Source organism: Physeter macrocephalus, chromosome 16 (genome assembly GCF_002837175.3).
Source record: "Physeter macrocephalus isolate SW-GA chromosome 16, ASM283717v5, whole genome shotgun sequence".
NCBI lineage: Eukaryota > Metazoa > Chordata > Mammalia > Artiodactyla > Physeteridae > Physeter > Physeter macrocephalus.
Window position 1 is genome coordinate 21,829,337 of NC_041229.1, and position 24,863 is coordinate 21,854,199.

A 24,863-nucleotide genomic window follows, 5' to 3' on the forward strand; every position below is an offset into this window, starting at 1 on the left:
AAATTACTGTTTCAGGTGACACAGCAAGATGTTAAAAAAGAGAATCCTTTGCAGTTCAAATTTAGAGCTAAATTCTTTCCTGAAGATGTTTCTGAGGAATTAATTCAAGAAATAACTCAGAGACTTTTCTTCTTGCAAGTTAAAGAAGCTATCTTAAATGATGAGATATATTGTCCACCAGAAACTGCAGTTCTTTTGGCTTCCTATGCTGTCCAAGCCAAGTATGGAGATTTTAATAAAGAGATTCATAAGCCAGGCTACCTGGCTAATGATAGACTCCTACCCCAGCGGTAAGTGAAACGTGCTTTTACGTTATAGTCTCTGAAAAATCATATTTTAGAAGTTTGTAAATGGTTGTGTTTTTTGTTGTTGTTGTTTGTTTGTTTTAGATTTTTAAGTTGCCAGCTGAATCAGAGAGTATAGTTTTAAAAGTTATGACCCAGAAGCTACATAGATTTATATACTCTGTAATTACTTAAAGTTTCTGCCTCTTCTCATTCCCACAAGATAAGCAATAAATGGAGGCAGTGATAATTTGGGCTTGAGGAAGACATGACTATTGTTGCTCATTAGTAAAAATTCTCACACAGGTAGATAGTTGCTTAATAAATGCTTTTGAAAATAATAAGTGCCAGGCTATATTTCCTCCGTAGAATTAAAATTAAGTTTCTAACTTTTCAAAAGGCTTTTTAAGCTCGGTTTTCAGACTCCTAGTCTAGGGCTCTGTTCTCATCTGCAGCATACTGCTGTCTCTACTGAACTCGGGTCTGGTCACTAGACCAGGCAGGAAAGCCAGTCTACTGACACCTGGTTGTGGTGAAGGAAAGTGTAGCATTTATTGCAGGGTACCAAGCAAGGGAGTGGGAGACAAGCCTCAGACCCACTGCCACTTGGTCTTTGAGTTAGGGGCTTTTTAAAGGGGAAGAACAAAGAGGCTAGAATTAATCATTGTCTTGTGACAGTTTGGGAGTCAGAAGTCTGTGGTTTAAGATTCTCTGGCCAGTGGTCTGTGGCTTGAGGGTCTGTTAGCTCATCTTGCCCTGGAGAAACAACCTGAGTTTGTACATTAATGATGATATCTATAATAGCAACTTTAGTACATTAACAATGTTAGCGACAGTAGGACAGTAGCAACTTTAGTCATCTGACTTGGTTGATTAGTGTTCAGTTAGCACAGGATTGAGGTTAGAGGGGACAAGGAAAGGGAATAAAGTTTTGGATAGAGAGATTAATCAAAAACTCAGTAAGAGAACTTGGTTTAGGGGGACTCGGTTTCAATATAACAGTTATTTTAAAGTAGCATGGCATAGGAAAACATCATTAGCAGAAGAAGACCTAAATTTTGAATGCTGATTCTACCCTTTGCTAATTATGTGGCCTTAGTACATAACTTAAACTCTCTAAGCCTCAGTGTTTGAATCTGCAAACTGGGGTAACAGTTGTGCTCTGTCAACCTTACTGTATGATTACAGTTCATGAACTGTATGCTTTACAGTTTTAATTGTGAATACAAGTGTTAGTTGGTAGTGTTATTTATAAAATCTAGAAAGTACATCAAATGTTACTTTTAAGTATCTCAGTTCTTAATTATAGTAGCGTGCATGACCCTGATATTAGAATGTACATGGGGATTTTTCTTTAGAATCCAGAGAAGTTATTACAATTCTTAGCTCAGATTCCTGAATTTTAAAATTTCTGTTTAAAGGCAAAACTGTATATTAACCTAAAATTTCAGTTCTCTGTCACTTCCTCATAGTATTTAAGCCCTTAGGTGTAATTTCTTTTTCATAGGTACTAAATATAAAGAAAGACAAAACTACTTTGTCTACTTTTTATTAATTTCCTTTGGTTGTAAGCATTAACGATTATTTTTGGCTAATAAGTTATATTCTGTTGTTATATGCTTTATAGGTACCCTTAAGAACAGTAGCTTTAATAATTGATTATTAAATATTATACTGTTGTGCTCTTTAATATTGCAACAATAATAGTTATCTTAGAAGGTAAAATAATGCACGTTGTTCACTGAAAGAATCAGGAATATGAGATACTTATTAGTCTGTTTGTTTTTGGTGATTATTTCAGCCCAAAATTCCTTGTCTCAGATTTTTTAAGCACTAAATTGAGTAACTGATTACTGGTACAGTAGAATTTCATTTCAGTTAAAAGTTTTTATTTTAATTGAGGTATAATTTATATATAGTAAAATGCCAGCAGATTAGCTTTTAAATCAGAACATAAGGTAACTGTTATATATAATCAAAATTACCCTTAAAATTCTTAATTGTTCATAAAATAGTCATGTTTTATCTCAACAAGTATAACATAGATAGCTGTTCTTTCAGTGTTAGATCAGATTGCTGTTTGGGTGAGTACCAGATGAAGTAATTGGCTTACATTTAATAGTCATGTGATTAAAAAAATTTTTTTTGATACTGGAATCACTTAAACACAATTAATTTAACTTCTTTTACATGCATATGTGCTGTAACTCATTCTATTTAGAAGAAGGAAGATAGCACATGCTGTTCAAGTTTTGGTCTTTAACTTTGAAGGTCCAGTCAGGTGTCCTTCAAGTTGTTAGTCTAAGGAGGACTAATTCAAACTATCTAAGTTTAAAAGAGACTCATAAAGTCAGAATACTAAGTTGTTGGTTTAGAATGGAGAAGATACCTTCAGTCGTTGATTTATTCCATGTATAGTATATAAGAAACTTTTATCACTAAATATCTGGGGGAAATTAGTAATCAGCTTATTTGGTGAATCTAAATCAAACACAATAATTTGATGATTTTGTTGGATGTTTATAATTCTTGTATTGAAAAACCCAGATAAGCAATCTGTTCTCCCACAGTAGAGTTTAGCAGTCTGCTGATAGGAATAATCAGCTCCATCAGATAGTATCCCTCTCTTTTAAAAAGAGCTAGATATACATAAGTTTTTGTGTACCAGGTTTCTGACTTGGGCATTTGGGTGGTTTGTAATACCTTTTCAAGGTAAGAGGAGAAGGAACACATTTCAGTGGAGGAAGATTTCAGTTTTGAACCTATTGAGTTTGAAATATCTCTAGTATAAGAGCAGTTTCAGTAGATTGTTGGGGGTTGAAGCCAGATTGTGGTGGACTGGGGGTGGTGATGTGAGGTATGGAAATGAAGGATGGTGAGTATGAACAGTTCACGAAAGAAATTTGGCTGTGACTAAGAAAAATACTAAGAGGAGGGAAGCATGAGTTTATAGACATGTTCTTTAAAAGATGGAAAATAATTAATTCCTTTATTCACTCTACAGATTTTTGCCTCTTTTGTTCTGGCACTGGGCATAAGTGGTGAGCAAAATGGATGTGATCTTTGCCCTCTTAACACAAATAAGTATATAGGCATACCTCCTTTTTTCGCACTTTGCTTTATTGTGCGCTTTAGGTATTGTGTTTTTTACAAATTGAAGGTTCATGGCAGCCCTGCATCAAGCAAGTCTTTTAGCACTATTTTTTCCAGCAGCTTTAGCTCACTTCATGTCTCTGTGTCACATTTGGTAGCTCTCGCAATATTTCAAACCCTCCACTAGCAAAACGATTATGACTCCCTGAAGCCTCAGATGGTGGTTAGCATTTTTTAGCAATAAAGTCTTTTTAAATTAAGGTATGTACATTGTCTCTATGGATGTAATGCTATTGCACACTTAGTAGACTACAGTGTAGTATAACCATAACCTCTATATGCACTGGGAAACCAAAAAATTTGTGTGACATGCTTTCTTGTGGTGGTCTGGAAATGAACCGAAAATATCTCTGTGGTATGCCTGTATCTGGTAATATATGTAGGCAGGGGACAATAAACGATGGAGTGAAGATCCTGAGAAAATAGAGGGATAAGTCTTTTAAAGTCCCAAATAGACAGATTTAAAGCCAGGTGGGACAGATTAGCCTTACCGTGAAGAAGAGCTCCTCCTTTTTCCTGGACAGAAGGAAAAAAAAGTGGGAATTTTTTCCTTTTTTTTTTTAGTTTTTATCTCTTTTTTTAAAATTTAATTTTTATTTTATATTGGGGTATAGTTGATTTACAATGTTGTGTTAGTTTCAGGTGTACTGCAAAGTGGTTCAGTTATACATATATATATATCCATTCTTTTTCAGATTCTTTTCCAAAGTGGGAATGTTTGGATATCTGCAAACCAGTCATGCAGATTAATAATACAAGCACATTATACAAAATGCAAACGAATGAGATTTGATATGCAGAATATAAAAAGCTAGAACATAAATCTTAGTGACATTTAATTTAATTTAATTAATCCATACCTTCAGATTTAGTTAACATTGTAATATCTGCAATTGGCTGCACTGATTATGCCCTCAAGGCTTGCTTCTTGGTGAGCACAGAGGCCAGATGGCAAGAGAGAGTAAGTATAAAGACAAGAAAAATGTGGAAACTTAAATGCTGTAAAGAGGACGACAAAAATCTCCTCAAAAGCAAGAGCTTAAAAGAAGATACATAGAGAAAGTGGTGTGTAGTAAAAACATCATGGTCTGTCTGAGGCCCCATTAAGGAATTCACTCTAAATAGTGAGTAACTTGTCCAAGGGAAGATTATATCCCAAGATTCCTTTATGCTGCTAAGAAATCCATGAGTTTACCTTAAAATTTTTACATAGTAAAAAAATAATATTTTAATACCATAGCTTTTGCTATCAGTAAAATAGGATCTGAGTATTCATCAATAAAGGTGGATAATTATCATCATAATTTCCAAGGAGAATAGAAATACATAGCAAGATAGTGAACACAGCAGGTAAATTATATGCATGCTGAACTTGCTCATTTGGTGTTAAAATATTAGTCGTTGAAAATGAGAATGTTTGTGTTTGCTTACATTTGCAGAAGAAACACTGGAAGGATACAAAAGAAACTAATAAATTATTTGAAGTGTTGGGAGGGGTGGTGAAAAAATGCCTTTTCACTTGTATACTTATTTTTGTTTGTTTGTTTGTTTTTTGTGGTACGCGGGCCTCTCACTGTTGTGGCCTCTCCCGTTGCGGAGCACAGGCTCCGGACGCGCAGGCTCAGCGGCCATGGCTCACGGGCCCAGCCATTCCGTGGCATGTGGCATCTTCCCGGACCAGGGCACGAACCTGTATCCCCTGCATCGGCAGGCATACTCTCAACCACTGTGCCACCAGGGAAGCCCCACTTGTATACTTGTTATATAAAAGTATTACCAATAGAAAATAACAAAATTAAATTTAGCAGCAAAGAAAGTAAATACATAGAGTCATAGAAGAATTAAGACCCAAAAATTCTGATTTTCAGTCTGTTCTTGTCTAATTTTTTTTATTAATCATGAGGAAGTCATTTTCCCTTTTTTTTGCCCAATATTTTATTCATTTCAAACATTTGAATTCACATAAACTAGCCATATAACTATTTTAAAAACATATATTATGTAAAATAGTTTCAGGATCATAGAATCTTTTTATTTTGAGATAGTTGTAGATTCACACACAGTGGTAAAAAATGATAGTGAGGTCTGGGTCCTGCGTATCCTTCTCCCAACCTTCCGTAATGGTAACATCTTGCATGACTTTAGTACAATATCACAACTAGGATGTTGACATTGATGCAATCCACTGACCCCATTCAGGTTTCATCAGTGTTACTGCAGTCATTTGTGTGTATGTATATATTTGTTAATTCTGTGCAGTTTTATCATGTGTATAGCTTTTTGTGACCACCACAGTTAAGGTACTGAATGATTCTAGACTTTTGAAAAGAATATTTGAATCTTAGAGGCATTTTTATAGATTTTTTTTTCTTTGCAGTGTTTTGGAACAACACAAGCTGACAAAAGAACAGTGGGAAGAAAGAATACAGAACTGGCATGAAGAACATAGAGGAATGCTAAGGTATTTGGGTGGTTATTTTCTTAGTATTTTTTCTCAAATTAAAGTTTTTTTCATAACATTTATTATTACATCAGATTATCCCCAACAGATTATTTGACTTATATAAATAAATATAAAGCACTAAATTTTAATCCAGAGTGTTTTTGTAATTTGTTTGGTATTACTTTTACTTATATATATTAAAATTAGCTTTATTTCAACAGGGAAGATTCTATGATGGAATACCTGAAGATTGCACAGGACCTAGAAATGTATGGAGTTAACTATTTTGAAATAAAAAATAAAAAGGGAACTGAATTGTGGCTAGGCGTTGATGCTTTGGGTCTGAATATTTATGAACATGATGACAAGTAAGTAAATTAGTTGCATAGTGAACTAGTCATTATTCATTGGTCTATATGGCTTTGCTCTTATGTTTGTAAAGTTCTTTATGGGCTAAATTACTCTTAACTGCTTTTCCCCCCCCCCCAAATTAAAAGATTCGTTAGTGCCACATAGGCTCTCAGATAACATATATCTGTTTTCTCAACATCTTGCAGTTTCAGAGTTCTCAAGTGTATTTTTTAAATAGAATGATTGACTTTTGAAGTGTGCTTCTTGATGTCTTGTGAGTTATGTTTAGTAAATTAATTAAAATTTGTTCTCATGTAGATAAAGAGTGATTCCTTAAATGTTATGCCTGGCATGTAGGTTGAAATTGAAATTAACATGTATACATCAGGAGCAGTGAGACAATGAATTAATAGGTGTATAATTTACTGTATTTTGTAACACTTGTTGTTGAACATTTATCTTATAGGAATTGTTTTGAATATTTTTAGACATCAATGAAGTAGAATATTCCTTCTGTATCATGCGTAGTGAACAGTGTAATTTTACTTTGAAATTGACCAGGAATATGTATGTCAGGCTCGTAGAGCACTTTTCAGTAATGATAGCTACAATTGCTTTATTCCTTTCTTTAATTTACCATATCACATAAGCATCCAAGTCTGTGCCAGTAATGCCTTCTCCTAAGACATTTCTTTTTATTCTGGGTTGGCTCCAGAATTTTATTTTCATTATTTACAAATATCTAATAAAATACACATTCCTAAGCAAATAGAATAACTCCAAAAGAGAGGATTTTACTAATTTTACTCTGATATATTTTTTCATATATTACAAAGCAAGTTAAAATGCTATGTCATTCAGAAGAGGAAATTTTGAAATTTTTGAATGAAAAGCAAAAATGTCTTCAGGAGTAATTTTTGTGGATGAAATTTTTTCTTCCTTTGGAAAATTTTTGAATGAGTTTCTGTAAGAATACCTATTATAGTTATGACTACAGATAAAGATGGGGAATGTGAAAGAGGGGTTAGCTCAAGATGGGAGGGATTGGGATTGGGGATTATGGACAAAGGGGACTTTGGACTTAACTGGAATGGTTCAGTTTCTTTTTATAATGCGAATACATTCATCTTAAGGGATGCTTTCATTTTTTAAGGTTAACACCTAAAATTGGTTTTCCCTGGAGTGAAATCAGAAATATTTCATTTAATGACAAAAAATTTGTTATAAAGCCGATTGACAAAAAGGCACCTGTAAGTAAAATTCTTTCATTTTATATATTAACTCTGAATTTCTGCCACTTTGCTATGATAGCTCTTGAAGAATGGCATTGTTCATTTATTGAATTGCTTCTGAGGAATATTCTCTTTTCATAGTTTAACTTTCCCAATGATGAAATAACATTAAGAATACAAGGTTTTAATCTTTTTACAACATGTAAATTACTAGAGTTTTATTTTAACTGAGATTTAACTATAAGGTAGGTAATATTTATTAGGAGGTGGTTGAAAACAATCAGCATTCCTATTTTAAAAAAACATGTTGGTGGCTAGAATTAGTAGAGGTTGCCCTACTCTAAATTAACTTGTTTATAGAGCTTTGCATTGTGAACTTTGTATTTTCATAACTTGAAGCCTTGAACTTAAGAAATCTTTATATTTAAGTAGATTTTTTGATTCCTCTAGTGTCAAGTATACTCCAGTATTTTAACTCAGTTATTGGAAAGACAAAGATATGGAGAACATTTCTAGGTTAAAAAGCTTAACAGCTTTGAACAAAGGTCCAGTTTTGAGATTAATGGCAAAAGGCAAAACAAACAAAAAAATCCTCTTCTGAGGTGAAGGAACTGATGCTCATAGTTTCTTTGGAGAAGAAAAAAGAATAAACGACATTTAATGCACTGAGAGGGTAAGAACATTAGCTTCTCCACGAAACTGGTAGGGAATGAAAAGGTGAGGAGCCAGTTATGTGAAAGTATGGCATATACATGAGGAGTGAAGAAATTTTATGATATCTAAACTATATGGAATATGACATTAGAAGTCATAGCACAGGTTGAAATTTAGTACAGATTATTGTGAGAGTGACTGTCCTTCATGAAGATTTTAAATTTGGGCTCCTTTATGTTTAGGATTTTGTTTTTTATGCACCTCGTCTGAGAATCAATAAGCGGATTTTGGCCTTATGCATGGGAAACCATGAACTATACATGCGAAGAAGGAAGCCTGATACTATTGAGGTACAACAGATGAAGGCTCAGGCTAGGGAGGAGAAACATCAGAAGCAGTTGGAAAGGTATGGAATTTATAGCCTTTCATTTTTAATTGATAGGAATAGGTTATCTAAAATTTAAGAATCCTCATCAGTTTCTTTAATATACTCTAAATTTACATTTTTACATTAGATTCATTGTTATTAAAATTGAATGACAGAGACTTCCCTGGTGGTCCAGTGGTTGGGACTCCCTGCTCCCAGTGCAGGGGTCCAGGGTTCGATCCCTGGTTGGGGAACTAGATCCCGCATACTTTAACTAAATATCCTGTGTGCTGCAACTACCACCCAGCACAGCCAAATAAATAAATATTTTTTAAAAAATTGAATGGCAGCATGTATTATCACTATCCTCTTTTAAAATGAGTATGTATAATTTTCAAGTTAGAAATCTTTGACAAATGTTTCTGAGAAAATGGCTTTTCATGACTCCATAGATGTGCTTTTCTTTTATCGTGCTAGCTTTTTACTGACAGACTTTGGTATGGATGTAGTAGTTTGAAATTTTCAAGTTTGTTTTGCTTGTGATTTGTGTGTCTTAATTTTTCAGGGTAAGAATGTGCTGAGTATTTGCTTTGAAAGAGTGTCAGTGACACTGTAGAACTGAAGTGAACAGTCACTGTACAGAGCTGAATAACAATAGCACTCCCTACCAATGACACTGATATTTTTAACCATGGTTCACTTAGACTTTTGAAAAAGGTGTTAAATATATTAAATTGAGATTTTTGAAATGTAAAAATACTGAATAAAATCCTTGTCGGCCCTGGAACCACATTACTGGGTCCAGCAACATAATTCCTAAATCTGATTCTATATTAATTTAGACTTTATGCTTTATTTGAAAAAATTTAGAGACCAAATTAAAGTTAACCTCTATTGAGGAAATCTTTGGAGAATAACACAATAATCTAAGAATAGAGTAGGTCCTAAAGAAAATAAAATTGATGACCCCTAACCATATATATAAAAACATATGTCATGTTGGCAATAACATGATTTGAATCCAGCAATTAAATTGACCCTCTGCCAGATATAATTTTGCTACCTATATTTTTAGTGTTTATATTAGATATATATTTTTCTTAAATATTCTGTGTATTTAAGATATTTTAGTAATTCACATTGCTCCCCTCAATTTGTCGGCCTTAGAGAAGTTTACTGCTTCACAAAACATTTTTTATACAGGCATGAAACTTTCCAGTAATTCCTGACCCCACCATTAAAGATGCTAAGTTGGAATGTTACTTTGGGCTCTATCATTTTTCACTGCTCTCATGTAGCTTAGAATCACCTTGTATTTCTAGTCTTACCTGCTTTTTAAAATAGTTCTGTATTGGGCTTTACTTTCTCTCTTCTTATCCAGCATAGCCTTTCCCTTTCTCTCTCAAAGATAAAACTTTTTCTTTCTCTCGTTCTCTCTCTCTCCCCCTCCGCCTCTCTTTCTTCCTTCCTTCCCTTCCCATCCCTCTAAGGTCTCCTATCTGAGTTAAATGAGAAATTATATCTCATACTCATCAAGCCATAATATGTCCTGACCAATCTGCTTGTCTATGATGTTGATGTATTATTTACATTCTTAACGTAAATATATTTGTCTATTTGTCTTTTGTTTCTGACACATAGAGAGGCGTGTAGTATAATTAATAAACACCATTTGGTGGTGGTGCTATATTTTAGTTACTCTAAGGCCTAGATGAAAGTGGAAGATTTTAAGTTTCTTTCTTTTTTTTTAAACAGTAACAACCCCATGGTTCCTTTCTTGGATTCCATGAAAGGTTCCAGCATTTCATTAGCAAGCATTTATTGACTGCTTTGTACACAGTAGGAATTCAGTAATTGTTTAGTTCATTTGAATGCCTAGAGGATGTTTTTTATTAGTCCAGCCACATAGGAATTGTCAGTCTTTCAGAAATGGCATTCCAAGTCTTCATTTATTCCCTGCTTTACAGGTCAGAGAGAAATGACAGCTGTGTATGTGGAAACAATTTTGGTCAAGCCCAGTGACAAAGTAGCCAGCAGACATACTTGGGGGAATGCTCAGAGGTATGCTGCCTGTGCTGCTGGAATCTCTTGGGCAAGAACAGTAGCTGGTAAGGGGCAGCAAGAGGCCTTTTTCCCTACAGTACGTTGGCATATGTGGCCATATTCTCTCCCCATAACTCTGATAACTTTTTTTTCTTATAGTGAAAGTGATCTTATTTTCCATGGGTTATTGGTCCCTGTAGTCTGTGTTCTTAAGTTATTTGCATCCAAATTGAATTGAGTTTACAGGTTAGAGCCAGATACCTACATGTCAGTTGTAGGTTAGCTATGGGATATTCTGTGTCATGGCTGGCTGCCTGTATCACTAGGACTCAGCTGGTGTCATGCAAAGAATACAGGCTTTGGAATTAAATAAATCTGGGTTTGAATTATCTTCTGACACTTGTTGAAAAAGTAACTTCTGACCCACTGTTCTCTTGCCCTTACTATGAAAATAATAGTCCTACTTTCAGGAGTTTTTGTGAGAAATACTAGTGTCAGTATAGAAACATTTAGCAAAGTACCTGATGTTTTTAATAAATAGTAGCAGTAAATAATTCTTAATATTATTAATACATAGTCTGAATAGAAATTAGTTTGAGAAGTTAGTCTGAATATGTTAGTTTTAATCTTCACTTTAAGAAAAATGTAATTGAGGCCATCTGATATTCTTTAAAAAGTGGTATATTTAAAAATATTTTTTGTATATTAGTACAGAGAATTGATAGTTTATTAATATGTTATTTATTTCTTAAAATAGAACAGCTTGGTCAAATGAGTGTTTCCAAATCCAAACTCTAAGTAAAAATATTTACATCTGTGGTTTAGAGTAATCACCAGAGGCTTGCTTCATGGGGAAAGTGGGACTTCATTTTGAGAGTTAGAGACAGGGGTAAGGTATTTTCAGAAGATGAAGCCAACCTAAGCAAATGTGTAAAGATAAGGATATGCACAGCATGCCTAGTGGCCTGTGAATGGAGCAGTTTGGTCCTCCAACAAGGTTTAGGGGAGAAGCAAGCTTTTTAAATTTCATAAGGGAGACAAGACAGGCCTGCAAAAACTAGGTATCACTAAGAAATGTGGAGAGCCAAAGGCATTTGTATTAATTGAATGGGATGTTAGTTGGTGATGGCTGTAGTCAGGCGAGAATTCTTATTAAGATATGAGACACAAGCCTCATAAGAGCACAGCAGAGTAAACTTTGCAAAATGCTTTAAATATTATAGTCAAGTTAAATATCGACTATACATTTATTCCCTTTTTCAGTACAAAGACTAAATTTTCCCCCCAACTTGCTTGTTACCTTCTGTCTTATTTCCTGCTTCCTTATCTCCTTTACCTCCATCCTTGAGGATGAACAAATGAAACATCAATAGGGAAAGCTAAATAACACCAGTGCCTATCTCCAGAAGGGGCCATCTGTGTGCCAGAGCTGGACCTGAAAGGTTCTGAGTTCATGGAATATTATTACAGCCTTTGGTCTTGAGATCTGTTTTGTGGTGTAAGTCCTCATAAAGTGTCTCAGGGCCTCAGGGAGGGAGGGAGGAGGGTAACTAACTGTCTTGGAGAACTGTGGCAACACTGGATTTGATTGAGCAGAGGCTGGGGAATGTTGGGGGTAGGCTATTCAACATCTTAGAGTAGCAGACAGCCTGGCTGTCTGCCAGGAAAAAAGTAGCTCTTGGCTATACTAGCAATTCCTTGAAAAGTACTGTGCTCTTGCTTTCACAGACAAGCCTGCCTTTTCAGCTTTCTAAATACAGAAAGGTCAGCAGCCTCTGCAGAGGCCACCAGGCCCTTGCTTTGCTCAAGGAAGTTGGGAAACTCAAACATTTCCTTAAACCTCAAGCATCCCTGTCTTCTAGAGGGGTGGGGGCTCCCAAATTCTTACATCTCTTTACCTGTGTATACTCTTACAGGTTGAATAGGATAGGAAGAAAGAGGTGAATGTGCCTGCAGAGTGACTCCAAGTCTTGGTGGCAGAGGGGTGCTTAGTTACTGACTCCTAGCTGTTGAGAAAATACCTTGTAGGGAATTCTAGAACAGAGGTGGAGCTCCCCTCTCATGAATGAACTCCAGGCCCTAGATTATTAAATGCTGTAAGGATTCATTAAAACCAGCTGGGGAAGTATGGTCACCCTTACACTTAAGGGTCTATCTCTTGCTGACTTGCCACAACTGTACCTGTTTATCCCAAAGCTGGGTTGATTCTCTTTTCATGTTGGAGGCATATAGGTACTAGGAGCTGTAGGAATTTTTAAGTTTAGGTTTATTGAGTAAGGAATTGATAATAAAACTTTGCTGGTAAGCTTATCAGAGACTGCAGGTTGAGAAACTACATGGTTTGGGCCTGAAATTCAGAATTGACATCAAATGGCAGCAATGTCTTTTAGAAATATTTAGGTATATTCAGGTAAGTGTCAGATGAAATCGTAATCGATTTTTTTTTTTTTTTTTTTTTTTTTTTTTGCGGTACGCGGGCCTCTCACTGTTGTGGCCTCTCCCTTTTGCGGAGCACAGGCTCCGGATGCGCAGGCTCAGCGGCCATGGCTCACGGGCCCAGCCGCTCCGCGGCATGTGGGATCCTCCCAGACCGGGGCGCGAACCCGGTTCCCCTGCATCGGCAGGCGGACGTGCAACCACTGCGCCACCAGGGAAGCCCTCGATTTTTTTTTAACGAGAGAAAATTATTCCCATTAAAGTAGACAGTATTATCTGATAATTAACATAGGGTCTCTTATTCATCATTATACTTCTGGCCCTCAACACAGAGTCCGACCCACAGTAGGCCCTTGGTAGATGTTTGATGAATGAATTTGGCTATATTTAGATGCGTACTATCATTCTAAGGGATTTGTCAAAGGAGATTAAACTGGTTTGTCATCTTGTATCTAAGCATAAGTTGGTACTACCTTAGAAATTAAACTTCTATTAATTAATTGTTAATGGTTGAAAATTGTTGTCCTCCCAGGTTATTTTGCTGTTTAAAGTGAAACAGCCTTGTTTACTCCCTTCAAGCCTTTGTTACTTCCCTCAGTGGAGGGCTCCTGCTAATCTGAAGAAGGCATGTCCTTGGGTATAGCAGCTGTGCAGTTAACTCCTTTTATGCTGACCTATAATTTGCTGTCAAGAGTTCATTTTAAACAGTCATTGACTGAACTTTTTGCAACCTCACAATTGTGTATGTAACAGTATAGTCCTATATTCTTAACTATATGAGTTTTGAACAAATCTGAGTATAATGAGGACTCTGTTAAAATATTTATGCTGTAGTTTCTTCTTAGTTGATTCACAGCTAGTACTTAGGCTTCATATGAATATTTGCATATATTAATTTGTAAAAGCACAATTGTAATTCCTTTTAAGGGCGCAATTAGAGAATGAAAAGAAGAAAAGAGAAATAGCAGAAAAGGAAAAGGAAAGAATAGAACGTGAAAAGGAAGAGCTAATGGAACGTCTGAGGCAAATTGAAGAACAGACAATGAAAGCCCAGAAAGGTAAAAGTTTCTTTTTGACACTGGATTCAAAATTGTTGCTCTGTCATCAGCTAATAGTATTTCTTACTACTGTTAAATCTTATTTGTCTTATCTAGAATAATTACATTTAATTGCCAATTTAATACTTGGTGGAATTACATCATAAACACGTTTAAGGCACATTCAACTATACAAGGCTCATATATTCTTTGTCTTTCATTTACTTAAGCACTCAAATATTTTTATGTGTACCCTTATTATATATTACGAATGACTGTATGTAGTAATTTATTGCTATCACTATTCAGGGTTCCATAAACAAAAACACGTTTTCAATACTTTCTGGTATTTAAACAAAAGCATTTTATGGATATGTAAGAACTTCAAGGCATCTAGGTAATTAAAGGCATTTTAAGCTATTCTAACTATTTAAGCTCTTCTGGAACTGTCTCTAAATTTAATTTCAGTATATTAAAAAAACGCACAACACATAGTAGAAGTGTTTTGTTTGTTTGTTTTTGGTAACATGTTTGGAAGAACCTACGACCTAGGCAGTAGGTAACCAAAATGCTGCAGTGTATATATAGGAAGGATACATTGGATTTAGAGAGTGTGGTTTATATAAAGTAACTCTAGAATATACTAATTTCAAACAAGAAATAGTGGGGAGAACAAAAGAAAAAAAATATTGAGCAAGATAAGATGTTATGCTCCTTGCTAAGCAGTAGGATCTAGGGGATAACATGAAAATCTACATTATTTATAAAATTAAATTAATACCTGCTTTCCTGACAACTAGTAGGACCAGCCATTCACTTCTGTTGGAAATAGCTAATGGTCTTATTTAAGGCTTATTTTCATTCCTTACATCAGCCTACCGTGGTGGGGAGACGCTGTTGAGCAGTGGGTAGAATAACTTGCAGATGGGCAGATAGAGGAGGAAGTCCCAAAGACTGTTATAAATCCACAAACTGATCATTCCAATTGCAAGATGATTGGAAATATTTCTAAGAGAAGAAACAGGAAAAAAAAAAACAACTGGATTTTATTCTGACTCATTAGAAGCCTCATTTCTCAGAGCTAGAAAAGACCTAGAAAGTATTTAGTTTAAAGCCCAGAGGTAGTAAAGAGACTTATTTGCAGACCATAACACAAGGGTAGAACTTGTTTCCTGAATTCCAACTTGATGCCGTTTCTACCGCTGTAGGTGCTTTTTCATCAGTTGAAGCAGACATTTGTGATGCGCCTACTTTGTGCTGTGTTTTCGAAAGACAGATACATAGCATGCATGGGAGTGAAGCCTGTGTGGTTGACAGAAATGAGATGTATACATTAAAAATATTAATAAAGTGAGGTAACATGTACTAAGCACCATGTGAAGAGTATGAGCAATACTCTTAGAGGAAGAATACTGTAAAAAAAAATCTGGAATATACTAAAGTGTGTTTTTTAAAAAAGGAAAGTTTAGGGCTTCCCTGGTGGCGCAGTGGTTAAGAATCCGCCTGCCAATGCAGGGGACATGGGTTCGAGCCCTGGTCCGGGAAGATCCCACATGCCGCGGAGCAACTAAGCCCGTGCACCACAACTACCGAGCCCGTGCTCTAGAGCCCGTGAGCCACAACTACTGAGCCCGCGTGCCGCAGCTACTGAAGCCCGCGCACCTAGAGCCCATGCTCTGCAACAAGAGAAGCCACCGCAATGAGAAGCCCGCGCACTGCAACGAAGAGTAGCCCCCCGCTCAACGCAGCTAGAGAAAACCCGTGCGTAGCAATGAAGACCCAATGCGGCCAAAAATAAATAAATAAAATAAATTTTTTTAAAAAAGGAAAGTTTAAAGAAATGTATGATACTGCTCTGATTTTAAAGAGAAGATTGAAGGATAGCACTTTTTCATTTACATAATACATTTTCTTAGAGAATATCTGTTTACTAAATCTTTCAACCTTATTTATTTAGGATGTATAATAAAAATATTAATGATTTACATACAGAAAAGTACTCAAGTAAAGAAGCACCAAAGAATATAAGGAAGATAAAACATAAGAAAGACTATAGAGCATGCCTGTCGAGACAGTGTCAAATCAGTCATCCTAAGGCGAAGGACATCCAGTTTGTTTTTTTGTTTGCTTTGTTTTGTTTTTCTAATAATAAAGCTTTTCCAGGCTGTCCTAAACTCTGCATGGTTGTCTTGTAATTTATGCTAAATTCTCATTCAAATGCAGTAACTGGTCATATCTGAATCATGATATTTAGTAGATAGACCTATAAGTTTTTGTTTGAAAAGAAACTTCCATACTTCATTATTGTCATTTTCTTGAAAAAAAATTTTATTGAAGTCATTATTTGAAATGACATAAATCATTAAACAGAACCATTCTGACATTTTGCATTGCCATAATTCATCATTGTTAAATTATTTAACATCCTTTATCATTCTTTTAACCATCTTTAAGATATATTGGTGACTATATTTGAGATACAATATAGCCACACTTGCATTTAGTCACTGTTGCAACAAATATCAAAGTGAATTTCCACCTTCACAAAGGCAAACCACAGGAGAGAGTTGGGGGTATAGTGATTTCATTCATTCTGGATACTTGTTAAGCACATAGTACTTAATAAGTACGCCCAGTGCTGTTCTAGGCATTGTTCTAGGTATTGGGGATATAGTATTGAACAGATAAGTTTCCTACTCTCATGTAGCTTACAGATTATTGAGGAAAGACAGAGTAATAAAATTAACAGGTAATAAAAATCATTTTATGTAGTTCTAAGTGCTGTGAAGGAGATAAACAGGATCATGTGATAAAAGTAGTAATAGTAAGTAGGAGGGGGTTTAGGTATGCATTGTTTACAAATAGGAGCCAAGCTTTAATTCTGTCATTAACTTATGACCATAAGCAAGTCATTTTAGCCTCTAGATTTCCTTATGTTCCTAATTTCTAAAATGGAGGTAAATAATCCCTAATTTAGCTTTTTGAGATTTTTTTGATATATAAAGTGATATTAAAGGTTTTTTTGTTGAAATTTTTTCATATGTATAATAATGTACACTCTTAGGTGTAAGGCTCAATGAATTTTTACAAAGTGAATTTATTTTTGTAACTACCCAGAACAGGATAGAGAACATTACCTGCCCTCAGGGAACCCCACCTTGTGTCCCTTTGCAGTCATTTTTTCATCCCAGATGTGGCATATCACTCTGATTTATATCATCATGAGGTTTAGTCTTACCTTTTTTTCTAATAGCTCTGTTGAGATATAATTTACATACCACACAGCCATTTGAAGTGTATAATTTAATAGCTTTTAGTATGTTTGCATAGTTGTGCAGCCGCCATCACAATTTTAGAACAATTTCATCACCCCAGAAAGAAGTCCTGTACCTGTTAGCAGTCGCTCCCATTTATTCCCAATTCTCCCTCCCTCAGCCTTAGGCAGCTACTAATTTACTTTTTATCTCTATAGACTTGCCTTCTGGACATTTCATGCGAATGCAGTCATGCAAAGTGTGATCTGTTGTGACTTGCGCTGAGCATAATGTTTTCAGGGTCCATCACGTTTTAGCGTGTATCAAGGACTTTATGTGTATAATGCTACATTTTACTTTTTCATCAGTTGTTTCCACTGTTTGGCTGTTGTCAATATGCTGCTATGAACATTTGTGTACAAGTTATTGTGTATCTGTACATTTTCATTTCTTTTGGGTATAAGCCTGGGAGTGGAATTGCTGGGTCATATGTTTAACTTTTTGAGGACATGTGCATCTGATTTCTAAAACAATTATATGTCATTTAACATTCCTACCAGCAAGGCATGTTTTCTCCACATCCTCACCAACACTTGTTAATATTTATCTTTTGGATTATAGTCATGATAATGGGTGCGAAGTGGTATCTCATTGTGGTTTTGATTTGCATTTTCCTAATGGCTGATGATGTTGAGTATCTTTCCATATCCTTATTGGCCATTTATATATCTTCTTTGGAAAAATGTATTTTCAAATTTTCTGCCCATTTTTCAATCATGGTTTTTTTTTGTTATTGAGGTATAAGAGTTTTTTTTAATATTTGTGTGTAAATCCCTTATCATATATCAGATATATGATATGCAAATATTTTCCCCTGTTCCATGGGTAATCTTTTCACTTTGTTGATGGTGTTAAATTTGGTTTTAAATTTGGATGAAGTCCAATTTATTTATTTATTTATTTGGGCTTTTATTGCTTGTGCTTTCGGTGTAATGCCTTAGAATCATCTTGCCTATGTTTGAACTACATAGAAATGAATTCATGTGTACTTACTTTTGGCTTCTTTTTGCTCAAACTTATGCAGGTAGCTGTAGTTTGTTTTTTCACATTGTTTTGTAATATTCTATTGCATGTATTTACTGCAGTTTATGCATTCTACTGGTGATGGACATTTGTGATATTTCCAGTTTGGGGCTATTATAAAATAAGGCTGCTATGAGCATTCTTGAACATAGCGCTTGGTGTACATACCTACTAGTTTGTGGGATGTACACATCTAGGAGTGGAATTTCGGGATCACAGCTGTATAGAGCTATAGTAGATACTGCCACCAGTTTCCCAAAGTGGTTGTATCAAATTTCATTCCTACCACTGCTCTGCATCTTCATCATTACATTCACTACTCATTATTATCAGGGTTTCTTTTTTGTTTTGTTTGTTTAGCCATTCTGGTGAATACAACGAGTACAGTGCATTTTCTTGATGACTGATGATTTTGAGCACCTTAGCAAATGCTTATAGCTGTCTGTGAAGTGCCTTTTCACTTGTTTTGCCCATTCAAAAAAAAAATTGGATTTTCTTCTTCTTCTTATTGATCTATAGGAGTTCTTTACATGTATTGTAAAAGCATCTCTCCGTGGTTTACCTTTTTACTCTCTTAATGGTGTCATTTAATGAAAAGACAGTCTTAACTTTAAGCTCCATTTATCACTCTTTTTCCTTATGGTTGTGAATGTATTATTGTTTACTGTCTCCTAGGAACTTTGTTTTACCTTTCACATTTAGGTCCACAGTCCATATGTAAGTGATTTTTATAAGAATCAAGGTTTGTTTTTTCCCGTACGTATTTCTAACTGACCCAGACCCATTTATTGCAAAGACTTTGTGCCATACATAGCATCACCTTTGTCACAAATCCAGAAGTCTTTATGTATGGATCTGTTTCCAGACTCTGTTCTGTTCCACTTATCTATTTGTCTATCCTATTGCCGGTGCCACAGTGTTCAGTTACTAGTTGTACCTAAAAAGATTTTTAACTGACGTGTCATAAATAAGTCATAGGTATATAATAAAATGGTAGGAAGCATGTTTCAAAGACAAGGCAACTCTTGGGCTCCCATGTTATTTAACTTTATCTTTTATCTTTAATCTTTTATGGTATTAGTTGTTAATTGTTACACATTATATACTTTCATAAATTATAATCCTGAAATTGAGAAAAGGAAAATAATTACTTGAAAAAGTTAATACAGCGAGCCATTTAGTTTATAACAGGACAAACTAAGTCTCCAGAAGAGTTTAATATCTGCCAAGACTGGACTTCGCCATTTAAGTCAATGGACTGAATATTCTGTGTATTTCACAGAATAAACCCTCTCCTCCCATGGTATTGCTAGGTGATGCACCTCCTGGATCATTCCTGGGTTGGTAGTTTTCTCTTTGTTTGCTGTATTAACTATACTTTTCCTTTCCTCTCATCTGCTGTAGCTTCCTGTTCTACTTATTCACAATCCTTTTCTTAATAGAGAGCTCCTGGAGAGGAAGTTCTGGAGATGGAAGATCAGCTGTTGAAATGTCTTTTCTGCAAACCTCTGTGGGTTGAGGATGTGATAACAGTTTCTCAATGTGATGACAAGCTCTGTAACTCTGATTTATCTTCTAAGTTGGCATTTATAATATAGCTTTTCTGTTGGGTTTCCCACCGCTGCCCAAGTCTCTTCTTTTCAGATTTTCTTCCTTTAATCTTTCATTCTCAGCCACAGGAGGAGCTTCACATGCTCTTCACATTTGCAGTATTGCTGTTTATTTGGTGGTTATAAATGTTTTATCTTTTTTGAGGTGGGGAGGGGGCTTTTTTTTCCTTCAATGCATGATTCTAGTGCAGTGGCTTACTGTTTTGCTAAAATAAAATTAGTAGTGTATTTGGGTCCCTGTCAAAGAGCTCCTGAATTTTTAGCTGGTGTTTCTTTATAGAGGGCCTATGGATTGTGAACCTAAATGTTAAAGGTAGAATGAAGTTTCTAGAAGGTAGTAAAGGAGAGAATGTGTTCATAACCATAAGAAAAAGATAGATAAGTTGAACTTTTATAATTATAAAGGGGACTCTGGCCCTTGGCATCTTTGCAGAGGGTTTGTAGGACCCCTGAAAATCTGTTTCTACATTATTGTCAGTGTTCCTCTGGCCTTTGATTCTTTCCCCATGCTTTGCTTTTTTTTCCACCTCTCCTAGATGAGCAGTGTCAATCATAGTTATTTTAATGACCTTGCTTGCAAACTCCAATGTCTGGATAATCTATGGGCCTATTCTATAGTCTGTTTTCCCTTTTTGGGGTTGGGGGAGGGGGTCAGGGGCTTATTTGGTCCTATCTGGTATACCTGGTAATTTTGATTGAATGCCCCACATTGTGTATGAAAAGTTATAGAGACTTTGGATGGTGTTATTTTCCTTTAGAGAGGATTTAATTTGCTTTTGACAGGCAGAATATGTGCAGATCACCTTGATAGAGTTGAGCTGGGTTTCAGGCTTTGTTAATGTTGGTCTCTTTCTGGTTTTCCCTCACTGCTAGTCTGTAGCCCTTTGGGGGTATCATCTGAAAGACTGCATATTTACTGGGGCCCTTCTGTCTTAGAGGGCCTTGAACTCCAACATTTGACTCCCAAGCTGCAAGAGAGTGTTAATCTCTCTGGTCACCTCTTTACCCTCTTACAGCTGCTTTTTGCTTGTTTCCGTATGTGTACATTTTAGGAGTTGGCAGATATCTTGAGGGGAAATACACATAGATTTTGAGACTTTTCTGTTTACTCCTTTTCAGGATCTTGTCCTTTCAAGCCTTGGATGCTTTGGCAGCCCCAAAGTCTAAATCTCTGTCTTCTTAGCCTGATAGAATACTACAGGCTCTGCCTCTATTCCACTCTACTGGGAATATTATATACCTATTTTTTTGCATATAAAGTAAGCAAATACATGATATACACACAAAGATATGTTTTTCTTTCCACTTCTTTTTTTTTGTTGGCAGTAATCTCAGATTTTATTCAAAAACAAGACCACCCTCCCCAATTACTCTGGTTATCCCTTCATAATGAACATATCCTACTTCTACAAAATTTTTCCTTGTGTCTGCTTCAGTGAATTTAAAAATTAATTTATTGTCTCAATTCTCTTCTAATTGTTTGGCTGTGGAAAATTGGCATATTAGAATGTACTGCCTGGACCAGCAACCAGAAGATCCCCTATAAACTTGTTAGAAAAGTAAATTCTCTGGCTCCATCCCACATCTATTGAATCAGAACCTGTAGGGGTGGTACCCAACAATCTAGTTTAACAAGTCATCCAGGAGATTTTGATAGAAACCATTTGAGAAACACTGGCATATGAGAAACATGTGCTATTTACTTAATGGACAGGCAGACATGGAAGTGAGGGAATATATCAAATAAGAAAATAAGCAGTGGCCCAAGTGCTTTGACTCTAAATGGGTACAGAACAATAGCAATGAATGAGACTCATAAACTGGTTCTATTCAGATACATATGAACTGACCCTCTCTTCTGCTTGATTTCCATGGGCTTACGTTAGTGTAAAACCCTAAGTACATTTGTTTTGGGCAGATCTGTAAATTCTTCAGCATGTGGACACTATAGAGAAAGAAGTAGGATTGACCATTTCCTCCTAATCATCTCCCAGGCTGCATTACCCAATATGCAGTCTGTCTATGCACATGTTTCTGTCATCTGCCAAGCAGGGGCAGAAAAAAAAAAGTAATGTATAAATATATTTATATAAATAAGTACATTTATATAAATATAGATTTTATATAAATAAATATGTATAATACATATTTTTAAAATCTTCATTTTGGGTAATGATTTTTAAAAGTCATTATTAGAAAAAGCAAAACAGTTTTGGCCTTCCTTATATCTTTTTATGACTTTGTATTGTTTTTAGTTTGATTGCTGGGACTAAGGCACTAGATATAATTTTTCAATGCCTGAGGCCTTATAGGGTTTTAATCTGGCTCAGAATTCTCCACTTCCACTTCTTTCTTAAACAAAAGGTACATATATCCTTTTACACCTTGCTGTTTTCAGTTACCATTGCTTAGATGTTGTACAGGTATTCTAAAATTGCTTTTTCAGTAAGTAATTTGTAATCATATTCTTAATTCTATGATTTCTAAGAATTTTGATAATAGAACTTTTATTTGCTTTTTTTTAAAATAATAGTATTAGTTCTTTTCCCAGGGTAAAAATAAACTATTGCCCTAGACTGGAAAGAGGAAGAAAAATATCTATAATCTTCTGAGATTTTTTTTTTTTTTTTACTAATACTGTTACAATATTTATAGCTTCCAATCTTTGCCCTTGGGGGTGACATAAGAGTTGATTTGGCTTGCCAAGTCTTAGACCTGTCAAAATCAAGTGATGCTTGTGTTCAAACCTGATTGAGAAAGAGAAGCTTTCACAAATTTTATTAGCTTGAACTTAGAATAACTTCCCTGGTCTACACCTAATTAACTTCCATAACCATCTACATCAATATACTGTGTACTGTTAATGAGAGAAACAATTTATTCTTGTAACCTTTCACCTTTGTTCTGAAAGAGCTGAGATTCTAAAAGAAGCCAGATTTCCTTCGTACTCTCTTCTCACATGCCAGACCTCAAAAATTGTAGGTTCTTGATTTTTTTGACCCAGATAGGCAAAACATTGATACTATTCACATTTCTCATCTAATCCTTCTCCTCAAGGGCTTCTAACTGGATCCAAGGTCTGGAGGGATGTTTGTTTCATAGAAATATATATATATATATTTTTTGGCCATGCCGTGGACCTTGAGGGGTCTTAGTTCCGTCTTAGTTCCCGTGACCAGGGATTCAACCCAGAGCCACAGCAGTGAAAGTGCCTAGTTCTAACCACTGGACCTCCAGGGAACTCCTGAAATATTCTAATTTGTGGGTTCACAAACTTTTTCTGTAAAAGGCTGGATAGTAAATATTTCAGGCTTTGCAGGCCACATGGTCTGTTACAGCTATCAGCTCTCCCATTGCAACATGAAAGCAGTCATGTGCAATACCTAAAGGAATGAGATTGTGTTCCAGTAAAACTTTATTTACAAAAATACGGCATTGGGTTGGGTTTGGTCTCTGAGCCATAGTTTGCCAATCATAGTTAACTGGAGAGGAAAGAAAGAGATCATTGTGGGATATATGGCACTTCAAAACCTTCCTTTCTAGACTAGAGACTAGAGTAGATTTGAAGTTTTCAGTTCATTTTCAACCTTAAAAAAAATTAGAGTTTTGTGTAATTCTTAATATACCACAAAACAACCACTGCTCTGTCTACTATTCCTCAAATTAATACTTAGTACAAAAAAACTGTTAGAAAATAAAGAATATTTTGAAATTTAACTTTGTAACCCAGACTTATTTTTCTTTATTGGCTCATAGTACAGAAAGAATTTTTATTATGAGAGAAAATAAGGCCTTTTCATTTGTAATCTTATTATTTGTTTGCTTGTTTAGAAGGAGGATACAGCTGTGAACTTTGTGAGCTTTATTTTTTGTATTAGCCAGATGGAAAGAATGATCATAAAAAAAGTTAGATGGGCTAGCTCTGTTGTCCAAGTTTTAGAAGACATATACTAAAATGAATAATCCTAGAATTTAGCTTCAGTAACATCCTTCGTTATATACATTTCATCTTTATAGCCAAATAGTCGCATAGAATTTTTACATTTTATCTAGAGTTTAAAGTGATTTTTCTTCCCAGTCTTCTCAAAACCTCCCAAGTCTTAACTACAGTTACTTAAATTAGTTCTGACCAAGAACAACAAAATGAAGAGCAGTAAGGTCATTTGTACATTACAGTTAGCTTTCAAATCTTTTGACATATAGATTTTCAGTTTTTCCTTTTTTCTAAAGTATACAGAAAGGGAGAGTCATTCTTTGTAGGACATTGCACCCATCTTAATAGATGACATTCTCTTGTCTTTTGTCACAAATGTCCTTGCTGTTGAACAAAGATTGTCAGAATAATATTTAAAATTAGTACTTTCAAATTGATTTCAAATCTTTTGGCTTTGTGCTAGTAGTATTTTCCTTTCTCAACTCATTAGAATAAGAAAAGAGAATTAACTTTATGATCTGTACACTTATGGATTAAAATTCACCTCCTTTATCTCCAAATATTACTTACTTGTCTTCATGCTTGAGGAATGGATATGTACTAATAACTCAAAATTTTCAGTAATTCATATAATTCACATCAAAATTCCTATTTGAGTCAGTAAGTATTATTTGCAGTCTTAATGTCTTGGGTTTACTTATCTAATACTTAGTTTAGGTAAGTAAAAACTTATTTAAGTTTTAAAGTGTGTTATTTTATAGACTTTTGAAACAGATGGCAGTTTGTTTAGGTCAAAACTTCAGAGATGGGTTTCCCTGGTGGCGCAGTGGTTGAGAGTCCACCTGCCGATGTAGGGGACACGGGTTCGTGCCCCGGTCCGGGAGGATCCCACATGCCACGGAGCGGCTGGGCCTGTGAGCCATGGCCGCTGACTGAGCCTGCGCGTCCGGAGCCTGTGCTCCGCAACGGGCGAGGCCACAAC

General features: G+C 35.4%; 1 protein-coding gene across 2 annotated transcripts in view; it reads left to right on the forward strand.

Moving 5' to 3' along the window:
• The window catches only part of RDX (radixin), a 47,977-nt gene that overhangs the window by 11,976 nt on the left and 11,138 nt on the right, over positions 1–24,863 (forward strand). Inside the window, exons 3-8 of one of the 2 annotated variants that reach the window (XM_024131309.1) lie at positions 16–290; positions 5,815–5,898; positions 6,102–6,248; positions 7,385–7,481; positions 8,360–8,523; positions 13,891–14,021. In XM_024131309.1, the coding sequence (XP_023987077.1) occupies positions 16–290; positions 5,815–5,898; positions 6,102–6,248; positions 7,385–7,481; positions 8,360–8,523; positions 13,891–14,021 (898 nt within the window). The remainder of the gene's footprint in view (positions 1–15; positions 291–5,814; positions 5,899–6,101; positions 6,249–7,384; positions 7,482–8,359; positions 8,524–13,890; positions 14,022–24,863) is intronic. The other variant, XM_007117896.2, reaches the window with a different exon arrangement.